The following is an 18,777-nucleotide window of genomic DNA, read 5'->3' as shown; positions in this document are numbered from 1 at the left end:
GTTTTTTTTGCGGGGGATTTTTTCCTCTCTGTCTTGCTAATGTCATGTGTTGCCTGGAGCACTTCTGGTAGAGATTACAAGTAATGCACCTGTCTGTCAGGACTGTCAGGTTAATTCCGAAGGACAGCATAGACATGGGTGTTACAGTTGTCTGTGAACAATGGAAAATTTTTGAGCTGAAAGCAAAGTACATGAAGGTACAGTATACATACAAGTGCACACAAATGCACACATTCATACAGGAAAATTCAGTTACACAAGAGAAAAATATAGAAGAGTTTTTTTTCTGGAACTGTCAATATAACATGTAAACACTTGATAAATGCTTTTGTTATAAATATTACCTAATCTGTAGGCCTGCATTAGTGTATGTGTGAAGCAATGTTATTACTTTATTTCAAATGTATCTTAATATAACTTAAAATATATCTTGATTATTATTGTACGTTATGATCTTACTGTATAACAAAAATAATATTTCTTACATTTTTTCCTTTCCTTATTACCTCTTTACATACATCTTCAAAAAGAGATTCATCACCTAATTTTTACTTATACATACAATACATGAAAACGTTATGTTCAGACAGTGAACAAACTTTTTTTTTTTCACATATATATCATGTTAGGACTGTCAACACTGATGCAACTGATTAAATTTCTGTCTTCTCTCAGGTAAAATCAAGTACTCAGAGCAGGTGTATGACTCATGTATGGATGCATTTGACTGCCTTCCCCTGGCTGCACTCATGAACCAACAGTTTCTGTGTGTCCACGGTGGACTCTCACCTGAAATACACACCTTAGATGACATTAAAAAGGTAATATCCCTCTACAGTACCAGGTTTTACATTGGTTGTGTGTGTACATATATTAACCTAGCCTACATTTCTGCTTCTTCATGTGAAGTTGGATCGGTTCAAGGAGCCGCCGGCTTTTGGGCCAATGTGTGACCTGCTGTGGTCTGATCCTCTGGAGGACTTTGGCAATGAGAAAACCCAGGAATATTTCAGCCACAACACAGTGCGAGGCTGCTCCTACTTCTACAGGTGAGCTGTCCCTTTTCCTTCCCTGCACCACTCTGGTCAAGGTTTGTCTGGATTATTCTTGATTATTATAATTTGAATACTGCTGTCTTGCCCGTACTCAGATAGGTAAGATCCAGATTAACTAAAGGATGCAGTATTGTGCTGCTTTCATGAATCAATGGTCTGAAACATTGTGTTTATGTCATCTTGCATTGCGAGCAATCACCTGTAACAAGTACATATCCTATACTGTACTGATTCCATTAGCTTGACCCATGTTACATTGTGGTAGGTCTCTAATTACACTTATAGGTTCTGTGTGGAGTTTCCTTGTGAACAAACTAAAGTTATGTTTAAACCCCTGTGGTCTAACAACCATGTTGAGTGCAGTACCTTTCCTCTTACATACAGTTTAGTGAAAATCTTATACAAATATCTCATACACACCTTTGTAATTGCAGTCAAGACCAAAAGAACAAAATGTTATAAATTTTAAAATTAACTAACAGAGCTTTCAAAAATATTTAAGCGATGTTGGTTGATAATGAACCTGGTGACTTGTCATCTTCTTCATACTGTTTCTGCTTCATTAGACTGTGCATTTAGGAGACAGAAGATGAAGCATTGTGGGTCAACAGCATAAATTATCAGTGTTGATCAGATTTAATTTAATCTTTCAAGAGGTCTGATCAGAAGCCTAGCAACAGAACTCTTAATATCAAAAATAGATGTTGAGGTTATGAAATATTAATAGATATCTAGCAGTTACTGCTACCTGAGCATAACTCAAAAAGAACAGAACAAACAACTTAGCACCCCATGATGGCAATAACATTGGAAGGAGACTGTAATTAAGTATATTGAGTGATTTATTGAATGAAACAAATTAAAGAATGAACAGGTTAACATATTGTTAAAGCCTATAGATTGTGTCTATGTCTTGTGGTTAACAACTGTTTTTCATAAGTGGCCATCTTTTGACTTTCAGAACGGATTGTTACGGACAAAGTATTATCAGGGTGAAACTGGAGTCAAGTAAAAATAGACAGAGAAAGGAGAATGAAATACAAAACATAATAGTGAGGCAAATTGGAAATCAGTTTGTTATGCAACTGTTAAACCTCCGTGGCAGAGCTTGTAAAAGAGGATGGAGCGAGCACTGTCCTAATATTGTTGTGAGAAGGGATAGAGCTGTGGAGGTAGGTGATGGTGAGGCTAAGCGATTAGGTAGCAGTTGTGGTGAGAGTTTCCTTAATGAAGGTTCAGAACAGTACAGACCCCTGTGTGGGAGCTGCAGTTCTGCTCAAATCACATAAGGTAAAGTCAGGAAGATTTATTTCTCCACCGAAGAGAAAATGACATCCTGGACAGTGTGTGCAGAGTAATTGCAGTTCAGGTTCACATTCTAACCTGACTGTAATTTTCTTTTTAGTATATTTGTGGGCTCGTGGAGAAGTGTCAGAGGTGCCATTTGCTTAAAATGATATCAGATGAAATAGTCCTACCAAAGTGTTAAAAGCAGAAGTTTCAGTTTCAAACTATATTTCCATATTGGCAAGATCACCTTGTTACTTTGAAACTAAACTTAAAACTGAATGCTAACTTAAATTACATTACTGCCGACCTTTTCCTCAAGTATGACAGGTTTTTAGATTTTTATTTGAATATACGAGCACACTTCAGCTTCAGCAAGAATTCGCTTGCAAAGACATGAAGCTTGCCTCAGATCCTGATATTTTAATAGTTAATGTTATTTTTGTGCAATAAATGCTACTTCAAGCAAGGACTATCTGAAAACTGTTCTTGTTGGAGAGCTCAAGGCTATTTAAACTACTTTGCAACAATAACAGCAACAAATGTTCATTTTGATGGATTGCCTTTATCAAGCAAGTTTCAAGAAACCAAAAGCTGATTTTATTACCACCCCAAGGTGAACTGGAACCAGTGGTTTTGGAAATGAAATGTAAAACTTACAGTACAGGGTAGTATTCTTTGAACAATGAATGATGAAGAGATTCATGGTGTGTTTGAAGAGTTTAACAGCAGCCATGGAGAGTATCTGATACAGCAAACAGCAGCAGGTGATTGGGTCTTAACCTCCTCTCTCACTACGTACTGTTAAATGATCCCTGATAAGAAGCCATCTATTCACAGAGAGAGGAGCTTACTGAGGATTATTCTGTAGATGTGTGGAGGATGCTGCTATAATAGTCATTTATCTCCCCATGGCTTTTTTCTATCTTCACTCTCAAACGTACCTCTCCATCATTATGAGTCTTGCCAACAGTATGTACACAGAGAAGCAGGTTCTCCTGGGGTTATTGGGAACTGCAAGAAAATCTGAAAGAGAAGTAGATGTAGCACTTTGAGAAAATCAAATACACTGTACTGTAGTTTTTTCACTTTAAGCTGCATACTGACAATGACCCAGTGTTGTTATATGTGAATTCTACATAGAAATGCCCACTGATATACTGAGCACTACTGTTTGACTCCTAAACATGAGTCCCATAAAATCAATAATGTACATTTTTCACAAATAGCCATCCAATTGCTTGTTCCTCAGAGTTTGAAATTGATGTAGAAACAACAATACAGTGCTTAGAGAGATTTACAAATGTCATGCATGCCTGAATTTAGTTTTACTGTAATATTAGTTAAATTGTTGTTAAGGTTTTGCAAACACAGAATGATTCATTTATGTCAAAATATCACATTTTCATGCCTCCTTTTTTCCTTAATAATGAAATTAATACTCATAAAAAAAATCCAAAATGAGGCCTTTTGATATAGTTTTTGCCCATTAACCATCTTATATAGAGGCACAGCACAACTGCAGGCTCATCCATTTCAATAATGTGATGTAGTAACATTGTAATGCTGTAACACGTACACTTGTTAATAGTTTATGTTAAGTCTGTTGTAATATTGGCTACGTTACATGTTAAGTCTCATTTTTCTGTTAAAAAAGTGATTCTTAGTGATTAGGAATATGGTTATAAACATGTAGTTTTGCTTGGCTGCTACATTTTTATATTGGGTAAAGAATGAATATGATGACCACCAGCCCGACAGATGGATTCTCTTAAAGGGGGGAAAAAAACTCTCAGTTTCACACTCACAACACAGCACTTCCATCTCCCCCGCTCATACTCACTTGTCAGATTTCTCGCTGTCCTTCACTCACAGGCTCGCTGACACATAATTGTGTGTTTTGGCAAAAGGGGAGAGGAATGTGAGCCACAGACAAGCAATGTGTATGTGTGTGTGCGTGTGTGTGTGTGTTTTCTCTGAGTAATCAATAAATACCGTTGGAGTGAACAAAAAATAAATGAGCGCATACTGTACATTGGGAAGTTTATTTTTATGTTATTACATGACATTTGTCAGCTAAAAATACTGCTCTGTGGCTATGACAAACGTAATCTTAAAAAAGTGTGATGCAAAAAATTTCTGAGTTAGAGATGCATTGTGTTTTTAATAGAAACTGTTATATAAGTCCGGCATTTTGCAGTTTTACCATGGTGCACTGTCAGCCATAGTGAAGAGAGTTACAACATATCCCTGTGAGTGTGTAACACAGCTATTCCTGCAATTTATATATTGGCCACCAAGGGAATGCTAGCCATGTGACCTAGATATATGAGGATGGCACAGTTTCGCCAGGTGCTCAGGGCAAAGCAGTCTCCTTGTTTTTCTTCCGGCACAAACCTTTGAGCATTTAAATATTTTAAGCACTTCTGAAAGTTTGATGGGTCCGTGGATGGCAGTGACTGTAAGGAAGTGCAGGAAAAGATTATTGTTGCTGGGGAGGATGTACTGTCTCTTACTGTTGGTCTGGAAAGAATTGAAGTGACTGGTGTTGAATGAATCAATAAACTGAGAGAAAATGAATCAACAATTTTGACAAGTGATTAGTCATTTCAGTCAGTTTATCAAATATACTGCTTTTCTCTGGTTTATCACTGCAAATTGAATATCTTTGCATTTTATTCAAGCAATTTGAAGATATTGCCTTGGACTGTGAAACTGTGAATGACATTTTCACTATTTTCTGACATTTTTTTATTAACCTAAAGCATAATAGATAATTCAAAGAAGTAATTGGCAGATTAGTTGATAACAAAAATCATTTGTTAGTTGTAGCCCTGGAAGTGACATTTTAATAGGATTCTATCAAATACAGCAGATCCTGGTAATAATTGGTAATCTAGGATTACACAGTCTTGCAATCTGTGCCCCGGAGTTACTCAATGTGTCTCTGGTTTCCACTCAGTCAATCATTGACTTCACATAAATATGGACGACACGTCTCCATTTCCTACTGCTATGTAAAAGTGAAGCCAATTTATCTACTTTCCAGAAGGCCAATTTTTTTTTCCCAAGATGGAAAAGTCATGATCACCCTACTCTGCCTCTGATTGGCTAGCTCGTTGGTTGGATTGGTTAGGTTTAGGCATGAGGAGTGAGATTGGTTAGGTTTAGGGTAAGAATATCAGGGTAAGCCAATCAGAGGCAGAGTAGAACAGGTCATGACTTCACCATCCTGGAAAAAAAAATATTGCTTACAGGAGCTGCCATCTTGCTTGTGTGACGTCATTTGGAGCCATAGTCTGCGCAGTAGAGTCGGGGGTGGGATGACAGCCCACGGGACACACCCCCTCAGCCGTCCCGCCGCCTGACGATGGTTTGAGAGCGGCTGTCACAGCTGTCAATCATGATGTCGTACTCCCTTTTTATATTGTCAAATAACACATTAAAAACAAAATTATCAGAAAAATGAGCACTAGAACAAACATCAGTGTGATAATAACTACCTAAAATGACAGAAACCATCTTAGGGAAAAATTTATTTGACATGATTTTTTAGTTTGGCTCATGTCCCATCCGGTAACATGGCGGAAGTGGGACTTATGACCCATACTGCAGCCAGCCACCAGGGAGCAATCAAGATGTTTTGGCTTCACTTTTAGGGATCTTTGGTCACGTCCATATTTATATACAGTCAATGGGGTCAATCATCAAAATGGTATTTCACAATGCGGAGTCTGAATTTTAAAATACAATGAATATGGATTTCTGCAAACATTGATTAGCAGAGTGAGACTATAAGTCAGTTTTTATATCTAAATCAACATGTCACACAGCAACTTCTAAAGAAGCAGACTGTCACAATAATAAATTGCTTGCAGCAACAAAATTTGGGGTTAACAAAGTGAAGTCAATGATGTCAGTGACTAATTTACATCTTACATTTGGCGTTTTGGCTCATGCTTTCACCCAGAGCATCTTGTACAATGAGTGTTGAATTCATTAGTGCTTTATACACTCAGCTCTACACTGATTGGATGCACAGCCGCTGGTATGACGCTTTCACTTGACTTCTGGCAAATAAGCAATTTTTATGTCAACAATGATCGAAATCATTAGAGAAGAAATTACTTATGAGGATGGTTAACATGCAACAAATCAGATCACAAGTAAACTTTTTAATAACATTTCTTGAAGAACTACTACCAACTATGAAAACATATTGTGTAACTAGGTCAGTACCTATGACTGGATTTAATGAATGCAGCAGTTGGTAAAAATAAAGGAACCACAAAGGATTTGTCAGGATTCATGACTGGTTGGGAAGCTAATCAAACTATAATCTATCTTCTTTTTTCTAACCCAGGAGACACAGTTTGAAGGAGTGATGCAGTCTCTGAATGACATAACACAATCTTCTAGGTATTACATAAGAACTGTGGTGAGAGCTGCTAAATGGTAGGCTATATTCACACTGCAGCTGGAAGTGTCCCAGTTCTGATTATTCGTCCTTCCTGTGTGACACAGGTCTGATGTTCTCTGTGCAGTGTGCAGTCTAAACTTTTCATTTCTCCCACTGGAAAAAAAAAAGTTCTGGTCCTAAATCCGGTCCAAATCATATTGGGAGTCATGTGGTTTTTATCTTCTTTCTCCATGGGACAGCTCAATGTCAATCTGGCCAGAAAAATATGAAGGATAACGTCAGCATGAAACCACAGTCAGTCACAAGCAGCACTAGAGAGACGTTGTATCACAAGTAATCAGAGTTTGAAACAAGTCAGTAACATCGGTGGCCTCGGTAACAGACTGTCAGATGCAATGTCACATATTCATTCTGCCGAACTGTTGTTTTTAGTTTGTCAAGGTGAAGGTTTGTTCAAACTAATAAAAACTTTAATTGGTTACTTTTTGAAGTGAATGGTAACAAGAGCTGAAGCTAAAGGGTCAGAATTGAGCTTGTAAGCATGCAGTGTGGGGTTTCTGTATAGTGTTGTTTTGACTTTTTAGGTGTCAAGAAGTCATGGATGCCAACAATAACACACAAAAAAATTCATTAATTTATTCACAATTGACCTATTTGTTCCCTAGGAGAATGTGGAAAACTACAGTTAATCATGATAAAAGACTTGATGAAACTGAGATCAATTTAAAATTTTAACTTGCATTGATAGGATATTAAAAGGTAAGATCAAGTAGAACGAATAAAATAAAACAGATTAAACAGGAGAAAAAAATTACAGCACAGCCATACTGCCCTATAGAGACCTAGTTTGTAGTGAGTCAATAGGAACACCCATCAGCAACATAAGGCGAAATATGTTGCAAAACAATTTAGACACTAACACTCAATGCTCACATTAGTAGAACTGATCTTTCACCATTACATGCATAACAAGCACGGATGCAATATGTTTATACCACACAACATCCAAAAGAAAAAGATGTTAGTTCACTACACAAAATTAATTCTCTATTTATATGCAAATACTGCACATAGGTAAATGACTGCAGTGTAAGAGCAGCCAGCAAGACATCACCTACAAGAAGAACATCAGCAGCCTCATGTACTAACATTTCCAAGCACACAAACACAACAAAACAGTACCAAGACATCAATACTGACAACATGCATGTTAGCACAAGCACAAACGAATACTTCTCAGTGTGGTCCCAAACTCAACGCCACAGACAAAAATACTCCACTTCTGGCTTGATGTGCACCTCTGTGGCTGACCAAACGACCAATGAACAGAGCTGGGAAATTTCAGCAGCAGCAGTTGGAACAAAGACACAAACAGCAAAAAGTTATTCTTCCAAAAGGTTGTCCTGAGGCAACATAAGCTGACTCTTTAGGCAAGTTTGCTTATAAAATGCAGCACGTTTGCAGCAGTAATAGAATAAAAATAAAAATAATTGGTGGAGCATCTGCAGCTTAAATAGACCTTCTTATTGCAAAGGGTGCGTTGGATGTATGTACAGTATGTTGCAGCTTTGCTTGTTATTGACTAGCTCGCAGACTTTGCTCCCTCTCAGGCACATTTCCTGTCAAGTTAGAGCTGGGGGACAGGAAGCTCTTACTGCCGCTTACTAGGCTATTTCGTTTTGTACTGCAACAGGTAGCAGTTGAATTGGTTTTTCACACACTTGCATCATCCTCAGCAAGGCTTTCATACATGTATTCATGAGTGATAAATCTTTGTTGTTTCATTTGCTGGTGAGTGAAATTATATCAAATTAGTGATGACATTCTGTTGTGTGGATGGAAAAAACAAATTTAGTCAATTTATGATAAGATTGTTTGCTTAATTGAGTTGATTTGTTCTCTGTCATACTGTTGCTTGCTCTGCTCTGTTACATTACAGTATACTGTATTAAAAGCATGACATTTTTTCAGTGACATCTCTAAACCCAATTTTTTATTTTCTCTTCTCCAGTTATCCAGCTGTATGTGAGTTCCTACAGAGCAATAACCTATTATCAATTATCCGAGCACATGAAGCACAAGATGCCGGGTATGTTCACTTCAACACACATTCACATAAAAAGACACACAAACAAAAATACAATAGATACATACCTACATATGTAAGAACAAGCCTTCAGAACTGCCTTCTTTCTGTCTTTACTGCCACTTGACGGCATTAAAGCTACCGGATGTACCGCAAAAGTCAGACCACTGGATTCCCATCCCTCATTACCATCTTCTCAGCACCAAACTACCTGGATGTTTACAACAACAAAGGTCAGATAATCTCTTTGCTCATTTTATACCCATCCTTGGTTCAGTTTACAGTTTCATTTGCAGTTCTGTCAGTTACTGCTCGTGTCTGTATGATATTTTTGCAAAGTAACAATGTTTTTTTTCTCACTGAAATGTGCCTGAATGATATTGAGCTATGTGAAATGAATATATTGGGCTAAAATTATCAACATTTTACTTGTGAGTGAGAAATATATTATGGAAGGTATTTTTATCTGTGTTTTTGTTGTTTGCCATTCACCTTTATTTGGTGCAAGATCCTATGCACAAAAATCAATTATTCTCATATATCATATCATTTCTATTGCTATGTAAAACAGACAGGCCTTTAGAGATTAATTTGCTATAACATTTAATGTTAGAACTGTCAACTTGGTGTACCTCTGGCCTTTTAACTGCATGTAGGTTATATTTTACAAAAAACAAATGGTTCATTTGCATTTTAGAACCCACAAAAGGCAGCTCTTACATCTGACAAAATGACTACCGTGGGGTGGTCTGACTTACTTATTAAAATGGTTTAAACAGCATAAACTGGAGTGTATGTGGCAATGTAGCTGCATTTAGCTTGTGAACAGGCATAAGAATGCATTAGGGAGCCCTTGTTTGTTTGTGTTCTCAGATCTGTGTCTTGGTTGCCATGGGCTATGGGAGATGGGGAGCGTGGGAGGGACTGTCGGCATCGCTGACTATCTCCATGTGGCTTTATCCCTCTTGATGTAACAGTGTCAGCAATCCCTGGCCTCAGCTAGGCCATCTAGTGGTTGATTTGTCCCATTTTCTGCTCGCACAGGCTGCATATACAGAGGAAGCTGTGTGGAAAAATATTAAACTGAGCATCATCACTGAACTCGAATATATTTGAAGAGAGCATAGTTGAAATATAATTATGCGTATGGCTATAAAAATATGCCCTGCAAAGATCCTGCACAGTGCACACCATAAAACAAAATGACAGTCAGTTTATGTGCTGTGCAGTCTGCCATTGCTCTGAATGTTTTTCATTATGTAAGTATAGATTGGGATAGAGGGATAGATTTAACCACATTACAGCCTTTCTTTTTTTCTGGTAAATGTTCGTAAAAACATCAGAGGATGTATATTGAATTGTATTAGATATTGCTTTAGTAGCATAATAATTCTGGTGCAGGCTATTAACTAAAACTGCTTTGGTCATTCAGTGTTCAGTGTACAGCAGCTGCAACAGAGACCTCTTTAAAGGACCAGTGTGTAGTATTTAGGGGATCTAATGGCAGAAATGGAATATAATATTTATAAGTATGTTTTAATTGGTGCATAATCACCTGAAAATAAGAATTGTTGTGTTTTCATTACCTTAGAATGAGCCATTTATATCTACATAGGGAGCAGGTCCTCTTTCACAGAGCCCGCCATGTTGCACCGCCGTGTTTCTACAGTAGCCCAGAACGGACAAACCAAACACTGTCTCTAGAGAGGGCTTTTCACATTTTTCACGAGTTTCGTGGCCACTTTAAGTTCTCCTGCATGCTTGGAAAGGGAGGAAGAGGGAAGGGGTATTCAGTTGGTTGCAGTCTGCAACCCCACCGCTAGATGCCACTAAATCTTACACACTGGTCCTTTAAAGTCGGACTGGCACCACATAAGTACTACAAATTGGTTTTAAAAGAGAAAAAAATGCAGTGAAAAAACAGTGAATATTTGCCTGAATTGTGAATATTCTTCAAGTCCTAGTGAAGGTGTATCTATCTGCTTCACACATGTGCTCAAGTAATTCTTTGGTTATTATGCTTTAGCAAAGATTGGGTGTGTATATGAATGTATTTGCCTCTGCAAAAAACATGCCAATAAAGGACTGATGCTTTGCAACCTTACCTCTCTGCAGAGAGTACATACTGCCTAAATACAGTACATCATTACATGTACTTGTCAGTTTTCTCTGTATCCTGAAGATTCCTTTCAACCACATTGTGTACTTTGTGATGCCTTCATGAGCCAAGCAATAACAAGACAGACTAATTTTGGCTCTCTAGACCTCAAATCTTTGTGTTTATCACATACAGCTATGAGACTCTGGTTCAGGAAATCTAGATTGACTCATTATTGTTTTGCCTGCTGAGTTCTACATACTCTACATATATTATATTATTATACTGAAGTATTGATGAATTACTACTTTTTGTGTGTAAAAAAAACTGTAATATAAATCTATAGAGTAGAGTAGAGTTAAAGATTTGAGTGGACAATTTTACGCTACTGTATCTTTTCTGCTTTCCCAACAGCTGCTGTACTGAAATATGAAAATAATGTCATGAACATCCGACAGTTCAACTGCTCACCCCATCCCTACTGGCTGCCCAACTTCATGGATGTCTTCACCTGGTCTCTGCCATTCGTTGGAGAGAAAGGTTTTTCTAGAATAAAGTCTTTTTATATCTGTCAACTGTTTTTAATCCTAATATAATTATCTGTTATCTCTATGTTCAACTCTTTCCTACACTCTGTTTCCTCCCCAGTCACGGAGATGCTGGTGAATGTGCTGAGCATCTGCTCTGATGATGAGCTCATGAATGATGAAGATGAGATCTTTGATGGTAAGAAGTCCTCTTAGTAACTATTTCATAATTTATCATTTCTGTTTAGCATTAGTTCATTGTGGGTTCAGTTCAGTCAGAATAAACTAAATTGTTTTTTTCATGGAATAAAATCAGCACATTTGAGCTGTTCATTTTCATATCTGAACTATCTGGCTAAGGATTTTAAGCTTCCTTTGGCTTTTCATTTGTTTTTACAGAGGCTTCGCTGTTAAATGCTGGCTTCAATTCATTGCTTTTACAGTACATGCCATTAATTATCACTTGATCTTGATAAGTTAATTAGGTAAAGCTCTTAGCCCACTAAGACAATGTCTATTGCATCAGAGAGGCCAATAAACACAGTTTCTTATTCATTACATAGGACTATAATGACAGAATCGACATTACAGTATACAGTCAAATTGGCATATAATTACAGTACTAAACAGTTTCTAATGCATTACACAGGCTTATAATACAGTATCTATTGTATCATTATGACTTTTTTTTTCTTTGCAGCCAATGCAGCTGCAGCACGCAAGGAGGTGATCAAAAACAAGATCCGTGCTATTGGGAAAATGGCCAAAATGTTCTCAGTTCTCAGGTAGACTGTAGTTTATGTTTGTGTGGTGTTTGTGAAGGTATATATGAGTCTATATTGTCAAAATGTGAGACTGTGTCAGGTGTGCATGTGTATAAACTGTTGTGAGTGTTAGCGTAAAGTTTTTATTCCAGTTTGATCAGGGTGCAGTGAAGTTTTCTGACCTGTTTACCCGTGTCTGTGATTCCTGCAGAGAGGAGAGTGAAAATGTGTTGACGCTTAAGGGCCTGACGCCCACTGGCATGCTGCCGAGCGGGGTTCTCTCTGGAGGCAGACAGACACTGCAGAGTGGTGAGTACAAGGCTCGGCATAAGCCTCTTCTCTATCCTTTCCTCTATCTTTTTTTCTTCGTCACCAATTTTTGTCCTTCCATTGCTCTTATTTCTCTTTCAATCTTTCTCCCTGTGTCTTTAATATAGAGCAGCCAGCAAGCTTTTTTTGTAGCCTCTTAGCGGTGCTCTTATTACATTTAGGCTATGGAAGAGCAACCTAATGTTACTGCTGTCTGCCTACAGTAACACATTTCAGAAACCACAGAACACAGTGTAACACCTGCATCACAATCATCGCTACAGGGACAATTTAAATTGTGAAACCATTTTAAAATATCTAGTGCAAGGCTAGTACAAGCACTGCAAACACTGTCCACTTACCGAAAATCTTTTACAATCTCAACTCAACCTGTTACTTTTTCCATATCTCTATCACTCTCTCTCTTTGGATCTATCTTTGTCATTTCTCATATGAATTTTCTAACCCTTGACTGACACTTAATTCTCTCAGTATTAACGCATGGCGCTCCTCCGAGTTTGGCTCCATTGCCGCTGAACATGTATATCTCATCTGGTCTAACACAAGCCGCCTTTTCACCGGGGCTGCATTTTACATTTGCATGGCTTTATCAGGAGTAACCTGCTCCCCTCCTCCCCCCTCAGCCACCATTGAAGCCATTGAAGCCGTCGAGACTCATGATGAGGACAGAGAAGGTAAACCTGTGCCCCCTCACCCCCACCCACCCCCACCCCAGTCCTGACATATTGTCATGGTTTCCTGCCATTGACATTGTCCACGCACACAACAGCTCACACAATCAAAACTCCATCAAGCAACATTTCACGGAGAGGTCTGATGCTGGTATGGCTGGCACTTTACTTTGCAGTACCAATGATTAAAAAAATGCATTTTTAATGTTAGAGAGATGGAATAAATTTAGAACTGATGACCATGAGTTGAAAATATTTATTTATTGAATAAAATAGTGAGAGAATTATGCACATTTTGTAAGGAGCTGGTGTCTAATGGGTGAGGAGAAACATCTTTGGGTGCTGGGAGGATTCAGAGATGCTCAATCACACACTATTAGTAGTATTTGCTGGGTGGGAAGCTGGTGAGGGATCTGAGGCACCTGAGATCTGAGGAGACAATGTGCATCTTTTGCGTTTTTTATAAAATGGCAGGTTCCTCCATGTGTATCAGTCTACTCCTAGCTCCCATCCACACTCACTGCCCATTCCAACATAGAGAGACTTAGCATCAACAATGACTGTAGCACACACTGGGAATTGGCCAAACTGGGGTAAAAGGAGGAAAAGGAATATCTTTCTTTCTAAGGCATCAGGAGATGTTCATGATAAATTTGCAACTGCAAAGTCAAGTGCTGCAAGAGATGCATGACTAAAATACTACATTGTATTGGGTTTGGCTTGTAAATGGCCTCATCTGGTTCCAAAAAGCATTGCATGCACAATAACAAGAAACAGACCAGAGCATCGACATGAAATATGCATCTTGAAGCCTCAGTTCCTCGTGATATGTCTGAGGTAATCACTGGTCACTAACCAAGAAGTTGTGAGACAGAAATTTACACTACTAGCACAAATATATTAAAAAGAATCTACATGTATGTCTTATTTCAAATAAGTGACAGGATGGTAAACATTCACACTGATTATGATTAGAAATGTATTTTGGGTTTTTTTCACAGTGAGGTGAAACAAATGTCTTAGTTGGCTGCTTTTGTTGCTTATGTGTTTGGATAACTTAGAATTTACAATGATACAGGACTTTCTGGACATCTTTCTTCCTTATTTTGATGTATTTTCTGTTGAAACGGGACACTGGGGTGGGACATGATGCAGTGAGACACTTTCAAATGTTTAAACCAACAAGATATAAGTTGTGATAATGGCAGTTTTATTTAATGAAAGAGGCAGACCAGTCGTACACAACCTGCACCGCTTATAGGAAAGGAAAGGAAAATAATAGAAGCTGCTGTTCAAACAGGTAGATGGCATGTCGATGTCGCCTCATTTCCTCCTATAAGCTAAAAGAGTCAAATGTGCTTCCATTTTAACATGTGCGCCACCTGCTGGCAAGAACTGTTACAACTAATTTTTTTTGCTTTTATGTAGTGTTTGTGAGTGTTTCAGCTGGCACATATGGCACAAGTAAGGTGCAAGTGTAAAACTGCAGTAGCTTTTACTTTCTGCCATGTCAGTAATTGTCATGTCATGTCAGCTGCAGAGAGAAAACTGAATAGCATATACTGGTAAGTTAGTATGTAACAATCAAACCAAAAAATGTCATATTTTAATGGCCAATTCATACTTTCTGCATCCGTGTGGCTGCAAGGGTCCACGTTAATCTGCGTGACGTAAATGTCGTCTTCTGCCTATGTCTGCGAGGGTCTGCGCAGCCACTCTGCTTACGTCTGTGTGCAGCCCAAACACATCAATTACGCATGTGCTACAAAAGCAAACTTTAGGTTACTTGCGTAACCCCAATTCTCTGAATAGCATGAGTGAAGAGAACAGGAATGCCTGTCGCGTCTACTGTATATATGTACTGTATTCATGTTCTCATTAAGCTGTTGCTATTCTTTTTTCAACTTTTTCTCGTTCAGCAACAAACAGGAACTCCTCAGCTACATTCAAACTCAAAACAGTCCTGTATAAAACAATGCAAGGGGCTGTGTTGGAGTGGGCATGTTGTTTAAGTGTCAGTGAGACAATTAAATACAATCCAGCAAGTCCAGATAGAGTAACAGATTATTGCGTTTAAAGGCTGATCAGAAAAACACTGCACGATGGTTTTTAATACTCAGACTGGATTTTACAACTCTGTAAAGTTATCACGCTGCAATCATGTTGACACTACTGTGTCCGCAGACCTCTAAATAAAGTATGAATGGAACTGCGTGCACATCCGCGGTCAAATCCACAGCTGTCCGCGGAACGCATAAAGTATGAAAAGGCCTTAAAGCATCACAGTCATACAGTATGTTTAGTGCACTGATCCGTTATTGAAATAAGCTCCTTTGTTCCTAATTAAGATTGACCTATTATGTATTCTTTGGATGTAATACATGGGGAATCCCAACAGCAGTTTAAATATTGGGGTAAATAATTTTAGAAATATACTGAGATTGTATTATTACAAGGTGAGTCTGATCCTTTTATATGCGTTCTCTTCCTTTTCTCTCCAGCTATCCGTGGGTTCTCCCCCCAGCACAAAATCACCAGCTTTGAGGAGGCTAAAGGCCTGGACCGGATCAATGAGCGCATGCCACCTCGCAAAGATGGGGTGAACCACGTGGGTCACTCCATGGGAAAGATGAATATGTCAGAGGCAAACGGCACGGATGACAACAGCAACATCCAGTGATGTGCTGTCTGAGCCTCAGAACCATGCTGCTGTTGCGCCGTGCAGCAAGACATTGCCAAATCGGAAATTCAGGCCTCAGAACATAGAAATAAAACAGGCCCACAGACAGAACATGAAATCTGCAGCAAATCTAAAACGGGCGAAAAGGTCATTTATTTCATGACAGTATGTCACCGCACAGTTGGGGGAGGGGGGAGCTGGGGTTCACAGCAGGGGGCAGGGATAAGGAGAGGCCAGCGGGCTGCAGCTTGACTGAAAGAGTGTGGTTGAAAGTTGTGTCTGCCTGTTGTTCCCTTTCTCAGTTCAATTACAGACTGCATTGTTGGGGGTTGTGTTGTTCTGAGTGCTGACAAATGTCTGCTCCTTCATTGCAGGGCCTGACAGAAGACATAATTGCAGTATCCATGCCACACAAATCATTTTACTGTTTTATAAAGTGTTTATTATGAATCACTCACAAAGTCACTTCATGAGGAAAATAATCTTGTTTACCAACATGTTTTGCAAGTATTAACAAGTCACAACACTGTGTGAAAGTAAAAAGAAAGGAAGCAAAAAGTAAAATGTGTACCTTGTAAATCTTGCAGTGCAATCTTACCAGTGGACTTTAATTTATTGATTTACCTTGTAGTAAGATGCCATCATCCTGCAAGGGAAAGAGTGCTCTGTCCTAACCACCATCAAACTCCACTTTACTCTCAGCACTCTCCACTACTGCTCCTTTCCTCACCTCCCTCATTACCAGTCATCTCCTAGCAAGAAGTAACTTGGAGGGGTTGAGGGAAGAAAGGGAGGGGATGAAAAGAGCTCACTGTAGGTACCTCAGCATCACAGATAAAACACCATCATTAATATCTGAAAATGTCCTTAAAAGGAATTCACTATCCCATATGAACATGCAACTTCTTATCAATGTCCATGTTAAGTGAATTTCAAAGGGTTATATTTTTATCCAGACCATCCTCAAAGTTATTTTCTTCCTCTTCATTAATTGTTAAAGCAGCTCACATCAGAGCAGCACGGCATTTGATCAAGCTATACCTCGCACATGTTCAGATATCATGCGATTCACTCTCTGGAAAAGTATACACTTGAGCATCCTCCGCTGAAAGGCTTGGATCGTGGTTTCCTCATCACTTCTGCATTGCTATTGACTTGGCAACAAAGCGGCACTAACACCCGTTTCTGGACCCACAGAGGAAAAGAGTGACTTTGAACTTTTGAACATGCCCTGCTGTCACGCACTACTTGATTATTTCTCACCGGCTTTGTTGCTAAAGCTAAAGACAGTCACTCAAGTATACATTAGCACCCTTTGAGTTTTTGCACATATTGCTGTGCTGCAAATTCAATGAGATTTCATGCCTAAGGTCTACAAAAAGTACTATATCAGAGTGAGACGGAAATTCTACAAATTTGTGAATGCAGAAAATTAGGATTTATCCCTATTTTACCACATACATTTGAAATAAATAGGCTTAGATCCATCCTGACATTTATGTAGGGGATTTGAAGAATGAACAAAAATGTGGATTATCTTAATTTAAACTTGTCAGAAGCAATTCCTTAATGAAAACTGAGCACATTATGGACCAGACTTTTGGTTTATGAATCTATCTATTGCATCTAAGTGTGTTAATCATCCTGCTTCCCTGTTTTTCAGTCAGTTTTTCTAATCCAATTCTACAGTAGAATTCAGTGGAGAAACAGGTGGAGAAAAACTGCACTGACAAGTGAAAGTGAAGCAAACATACAGTGATCCAAATAAAACATAAATTTTCATGTCCAAATATTGTGTCAAATACTTTGAGGAAAAGTCCTCTGTATCCTAAATGCATTGTTGCACTGAAGGGGTCTTTCTGACTGATAGAAGAAGAGAAATGAGACAAAATATTAAAACTGGTTCTGTGAAAATATATAATTTGGAAAATCCCACTGAAACCACAAACTCAAGCAACGCATACTATCACATAAATTTCTAGAATTTCCTTTCTACATTAATATTTTTTCTACTTTATATTCCATCTTTCTATTTAATGATAAAGGTATGTGAATTAAGGATGGACAAAAACAGTGATTTTTAACACAGCATCTATGGTACGGAACGCATCAATGCATGCAATTAAGTTCCTAATTGTTATGTGAGATTATAATTGTGATACTGTAGTTGTGTTTCAAATAGTAAACTTGAATTATTTTATTTTTGAATTATATTTGTAGTTTCATTTGTCTTGTTTTATAAATTTTATATATAGGCTTCCTTTGATTGGTTTTGTCCATTTTTTTTCATTCTGTTATTTATTACCACTGCTTTTAATTTTATATTGAGTTCTTGTATGCAGAGATGCCCTTCTAAGGTGTGAAGCCTTGTGTTTATTTTTCTGTTGTACTGATGTACAGAAAATGTTCAATAGTGTGAATGAATATAATCTCAGTGAAAAGCAACTTTCAGGCTGCCAAAGCATGATAGCATGGTTTTCAGATGTAAATGAATTGGACACAAAGAAAATCATGTGTCACACTTACGTTTAACAGGAAACATTGTACCCTGGTTATATTTACTGCTGATATTATTATTGTTACAATTTAGCTTATGGTTATTTTCCTTCCTCTGTTTCTGGTTCTTGTATGGTCTACATGCATATTTCAACAAACAACTATAATGGGTTTTATCTTGCAACATTTTTTATTATCTCTGGAAATATGTTTTGGCATTTGACTTCCTAAATGATACACACATTGTAAGCATGCCCTATGGGACAAATCACATTTTTTTACTCTTGAATAAAATATGCATGAACAAAATGTTGTTGCGTAGTTTCTTAATCACAGAGAGAATTTTCACCCTGACAGACATCT

The 18,777-nt window shown here is 38.1% G+C and overlaps 1 protein-coding gene across 2 annotated transcripts in view; it reads left to right on the top strand.

Annotated features, from left to right (window-relative positions):
- The window catches only part of ppp3ca (protein phosphatase 3, catalytic subunit, alpha isozyme), a 33,150-nt gene extending 14,427 nt beyond the window's left edge, over window positions 1–18,723 (top strand). The window contains exons 5-14 of one of the 2 annotated variants that reach the window (XM_067608039.1): window positions 676–821; window positions 910–1,049; window positions 8,774–8,851; window positions 8,987–9,081; window positions 11,361–11,486; window positions 11,595–11,672; window positions 12,174–12,258; window positions 12,449–12,546; window positions 13,191–13,241; window positions 15,740–18,723. In XM_067608039.1, the coding sequence (XP_067464140.1) occupies window positions 676–821; window positions 910–1,049; window positions 8,774–8,851; window positions 8,987–9,081; window positions 11,361–11,486; window positions 11,595–11,672; window positions 12,174–12,258; window positions 12,449–12,546; window positions 13,191–13,241; window positions 15,740–15,918 (1,076 nt within the window). In that variant the 3' untranslated portion in view covers window positions 15,919–18,723. The remainder of the gene's footprint in view (window positions 1–675; window positions 822–909; window positions 1,050–8,773; window positions 8,852–8,986; window positions 9,082–11,360; window positions 11,487–11,594; window positions 11,673–12,173; window positions 12,259–12,448; window positions 12,547–13,190; window positions 13,242–15,739) is intronic. The other variant, XM_067608040.1, reaches the window with a different exon arrangement.
- Window positions 18,724–18,777: the final 54 nt, after the last annotated feature.

The sequence above is a fragment of the Thunnus thynnus genome, chromosome 13 (genome assembly GCF_963924715.1).
Source record: "Thunnus thynnus chromosome 13, fThuThy2.1, whole genome shotgun sequence".
Taxonomy (NCBI): domain Eukaryota; kingdom Metazoa; phylum Chordata; class Actinopteri; order Scombriformes; family Scombridae; genus Thunnus; species Thunnus thynnus.
Note: the sequence above shows the minus strand (reverse complement) of the source record. Positions and strands in the feature narration are given on the sequence as shown.